The 5129-nt window shown below is 43.3% G+C and overlaps 1 protein-coding gene across 1 annotated transcript; it reads left to right on the top strand.

Moving 5' to 3' along the window:
- The first annotated feature begins 440 nt into the window (after positions 1 to 440).
- Positions 441 to 1706, top strand: LOC131128332 (hydroxycarboxylic acid receptor 2-like). Its single transcript, XM_058071072.1, has one exon. It carries the CDS (start codon positions 494 to 496, stop codon positions 1466 to 1468), a length of 975 nt encoding a protein of 324 aa, XP_057927055.1. The 5' UTR covers positions 441 to 493; the 3' UTR covers positions 1469 to 1706.
- The last annotated feature ends 3423 nt before the right edge of the window (positions 1707 to 5129 follow it).

Here is a 5129-nt window from a genome sequence, read left to right as displayed (position 1 = left end):
CAGACCCTAGCTCCAGTGGCCCCCAAGTAAATTGAGTTTGAGACCCCTGGTCTACTACATTCATTCATATCCTGTGCATCTCCCCAAGCCCCCCTCCTCAGAACCTAGTGACGCCCCTGGATTTAGATGAGGGGAACACACAGGATGCGTCGTCCTGTTGAAACAGCCAGTCATTACCACACAGACGAGGCCCTTCAGTCATGTGGGATGCCTCTTGCAACATCTCCCTTTGACGCCCCTGCACAACCTGAATGTGTGTATGTGAAGGGTGTTAAACAACAACAATTTGGGCCATGTTTATTTGGTGTAAAAAAAAAAAAATGACACGTCCTGTTCCGAGCTGAGTCACTGCAACACGTTACCATGACTTCCTGCACAGGTTGACACCAAAAGACGCTCAAGCGTTGCTCATTCAAACGTTTGCCTCCGCAGCAGGCAAGTCAGCCACTCCTCCAGGTCTTATTTCCTCAAATCTGCAGCCGGCTAACTCGACATGCACTGCAACTTCACGGGGACGCTGCTCGTCAGCACGCTCCCCACCATTTTGTCCATAGAGTTTATTTTGGGGGCGCTGAGCAACGGCCTGGCTCTGTGGATCTTCTGCTTCCACCTGAGGCCCTGGAAGAGCAGCACGGTGCTGCTCTTCAACCTGGCCATGGCCGACTTCCTCCTCAACATGATTTTGCCCTTCCGCGCCAGCTACTACAGCTCGGGAATCAAGTGGAGATTCGGGAAAACGCTCTGCAACATCTCACAGTTCATGCTGGCCCTGAACCGCACGGGAAGCACACTCTTCCTGATGGCCATCGCCTTGGACCGCTACATCCGCGTGGTGCACCCGCATCACTTCATCAACTCCATGAGCCCCTCCAAGGCAATGTGTGGAGCGGCCGTGCTGTGGTTGGTCACCGTCTGCATGACCGCCAACGCTTTGACTCTGCAGAACTTCCGCTCGGGCTACTGTGAGAGCTTCCTGGTGGAAACCACGGCCAAGGGGAACCGGCTCTGGCACAAATTCAACTTTCTCTTCTCCTGCTGGATGCCTTTGCTCGTTATCCTGTTCTGCACCATTCGCATCATCTGCCAGCTGAAAGGTAGACAAATGAGCCAGCACGGCAAAATCAAGAAGGCGCTGTGGTTCATCACGGTGGTGGTGGTGGTCTTCACCGTCTGCTTCCTGCCCAGTAACATCACGCAGCTCCTCATTTGGATCGAAACCCAAGAGGCACTTAAAACCCTGCCAGAGTCGGAGGTGTGCGACGCCATGGACAGCCTGACCGTGGCCTTCTACATGACCGTCAGCCTCACTTATCTCAACAGCGCCCTGGACCCTGTCATCTACTACTTCTCCAGCCCGACCTTCAAGAACATCTGCAGGAAGTCCCTCCACCTGCCGCAAGCTGAAACCACAGAAAGCACAGAGAAGAGGACCCGGGAGACTGGTTCGCACTCGTGCAGCCAGATTTAGAAAGCTACAAGAACTCTCGGACGGAAGAAGTTCACTCGGTGTCCGAGGCACTTTCTCTTCTTGCTGTTCTTCTCATCTCTCATGACGCGTTCAAATGATGACCGTACAAGCATAATTAGCCATGTGTTTGTTGCATTCAATGTACGCACCGATGAAAGGAAGCTATTGCTGCTAATTCTGGCATATTTACTGGGATGCTTGTGCTCACGTGTTCATCAATAATTCAATAAATAATGACTTTGAGACCAAGTATTCACATTCGTGTTCATACATCACACTCAAATTTACATGCTGATATTTTTTTTTGCAATAATGATGGTTCGGACGGCACGGTTAAAAACAGAAAAATGAATAAACTTTGCTTTGGTTCCGATTTTCTACAATAAAAGCTCTGATAAAACATTCCACTGTTATCTTAATTTTTATTTTTCTACACAAAATAAGATGAAAAATAAATAAACAAATTAAAAGTAAAGAAAATCAATCAATCAGTAATAAATAAATAAATATAATAATAAAAAAAACTTAAGAAACCACATATAGTTGGTGGGTAGACAAATTATTTTTTTCAGATTAAAATGAACAAAGCATTATTAGAGCCCTGTAGACATGACAAAACACGACTATAGTCACATTTATACTCTTTTTATTTACAACATATTGCGCAACTGCAGGGTCTTGAGACACATGCTAACTCGCAAACTAGAGAGCTAGCGACCTAAACGGTAGCCTTCAAGTTATTTCCTTTAAACTTAAAAAGCCAGAAACTTACCACTTCCACACGGATAGGGAGGATAACTATTAACAGTTACATTTAACCTTTAACATGAACATTAATCAAAGGTAATAATTTTTTCTGGGTACATGATACCATACAGCATCCATATCAAACTTGCGCGGGCCGCACTAACATTAAACTTTCATATCAAGGCGGGGGCCTCAAACTATTGTCCTGCGGGCCACATTTGGCCCGCGGGCCGCGTGTTTGAGACCCCTGTAGTAGACATTCAAAAAAATCCAAAAAACAAATAAGGAACAATAAGGTCGCGGGAGGTTGCTGGAGCCTTTCCCAGCTGTCTTCGGGCGAGAGACGGGGGTACACCCTGGACTGGTGGCCAGCCAATCACAGGGCACATATAGACAAACAACCATTCACACTCACATTCATACCTATGGACAATTTGGAGTCACCAATTAACCTAGCATGTTTTTGGAATGTGGGAGGAAACCGGAGTACCCGGAGAAAACCCACGCAAACTCCACACAGAGATGGCCGAGGGTGGAGGGTGAAATTGAACCCTGGTCTCCTAGCTGTGAGAACATTTTAGGGGGACTGAATCCTTCCTAAAATAGGCCTAATGACTCCACTGTCTAAGTCCAATAGAGAACCTTGGACTCAATACGTGGTCGCCATGACTACCAGTCAGATGCTAACCTGCCAGGCCGCACTGTGGTTGAGTGGGTGGCGTGTGGGTGGCTTAGGTTTGGGTATTTTTTCTTCTCACACCCCAAAACACATCCACGTCTAAATTGTGAATTGTCTTTGTGTTCCCTATGATTGACAAGCAGAGTGGAAAATGCATAGATGCCACACTGCCATCTACTGGCTGTTATGAGAGACTGCATATTCACTAATTATGTCTGGAGTGTTTTTTTTGTACTTTTGACACGTGAGCACGACTAAATAACAATACATTGTTACATTGTTTTTTTAAACAAAAGCAAAAACTGCATAAACGTACATTGGGAATAGTTTTGAGCGTATGTAGTAAAAAGCTTGAGAAGAAAGTTTAAAAAAGATGGATTTGGTAATTTTTTCTTAGGCTCTAAAAATAGCGTCTCCTGCATTATGACGTCATCATCAGCGGCCTGTCATTTAGCACTTCTGCTGTGTTGGGCAGCTTTTTGTAGGTGCAGAAATGTGACCAAGCCAGTTTTGGGTTTTTTGTAGTTGTCCCGTCAGGGCCCCGTACTTCCTTCTACATTCTTGGGAACAAACGACACGCCGCCCCGGCAGTTCCACCCACTTCAGGTAACGGGAAATTCTAGTCTAACATGTTGACAGTTCTTCATTCACTCAACTGTGGGGACATCATTAGATCTTTTGGTTGTTGTTGTGATGCTAATTAGCAGCAGGCCTCATGGTACAATAGTGGCTAGCATGTCTGCCATGTTGGAAGATCCAGTGGAGCATCTCTGCATGGAGTCAACACGTTACCCCACCTTCCTCCTGGGGGGACGGGGGGGTCTCTGCCTCAAAGACAGAATCTGGGGTGCCCAAACAATGATATTTGGTAAAATATTTCAAGAATAAAAACTGTATTTCAGCATTTCAGGTGAAATTAAATGACATTATTTTCTTCATCGTATCACAAGTTTAATTTTGTAAAATTGCAACCAAGTATAAAATTACGACTTTCTACTTTTTCTTTCTCATGATATTATATTATTACATGATAACATTTTTTCTTTAATATTTAACTCTACAGGTGGCACGGCGGTCGAGTGGTTAGCGCGCAGACCTCACAGCAAGGAGACCATGGTTCAATTCCACCCTCGGCCATCTCTGTGTGAAGTTTGCATGTTCTCCCCGTGCATGCGTGGGTTTTCTCCCGGTACTCCGGTTTCCTCCCACATTCCAAAAACATGCTAGGTTAATTGGCCACTCCAAGTTGTCCTTAGGTATGAATGTGAGTGTAAGTGGTTGTTTGTCTCCAGCACCCCCCGCGACCCTCATGAGGAAAAGCGGTAGAAAACGAATGAATGAATTAATTTAACTCTGCTATTAAAATTACATTTTTATTCTAAATATTACAAATATATTTGTTTTTTCTTATTTCATTACAATTTTTTTTCTTTACGTTTTCTCTGGGGTTTTTTTTGTACTTTTCCATATACTTTTCAATTGTCTTCTGATAATTATATTTGGACTTTTCCCCCATCCTAGTTTTCCATATAAAAGACTTTGTTATTTTTTTGTTTCTCACACTATTTCCACAAAAATACATTTACAAATATTTTAATATTTAATGACATTATTTTTACTCATATTTAGTTTACCTTGTAAATTTGCAACCTTTTTTTCTTAGAATATAAAATTTTGCTCTTAATATTTTGACTTTATAAATTCCTTTGTAAATTCCTGCTGTTAGTTAAAGAAAATCCAAATATTTCAACTTTTGGGGGGGTTAAAATTTCTTCACATGAGTAGAAATTTTCCCCAACCTAATCTGACCAAAAATGACAACTTGACTCAAAGTTCTTAATCGGGACAAATTAACCACGCGCGGGCTGCAAGCGGTGCCCTGGCCACACTTTGGACACCCCTGGAGGAGGGTAATTTTGTGTAATGGACTTTCCATAATCCCTGGCGGCAAATGCCTGTGTATGTACAGTATGTAACCATGAAGCATAACGGCAGTATAATTCATAATATGATTGAAAAGTACTACATAAAATGTATAAAATGGCCAACCTAAGAAAATATCTGCTTTGAATTAAAACAGAAACATTGACATTATTTTGTTCGATTAAAAATGTTCAATGTTTCAGGAAAGTACTTTAAATGAATGAACGATTATTTAGAAGCTCAACAATATAGCGAGAGATGGGAGGCCGATGACGTCACGATACATGGCGGTGGGAGGAGGCTCTTCCGGAT

The sequence above is a fragment of the Doryrhamphus excisus genome, chromosome 4 (genome assembly GCF_030265055.1).
Source record: "Doryrhamphus excisus isolate RoL2022-K1 chromosome 4, RoL_Dexc_1.0, whole genome shotgun sequence".
NCBI classification, from domain to species: Eukaryota; Metazoa; Chordata; class Actinopteri; order Syngnathiformes; family Syngnathidae; genus Doryrhamphus; species Doryrhamphus excisus.
This window is presented reverse-complemented; position numbering and strand designations above follow the sequence as displayed.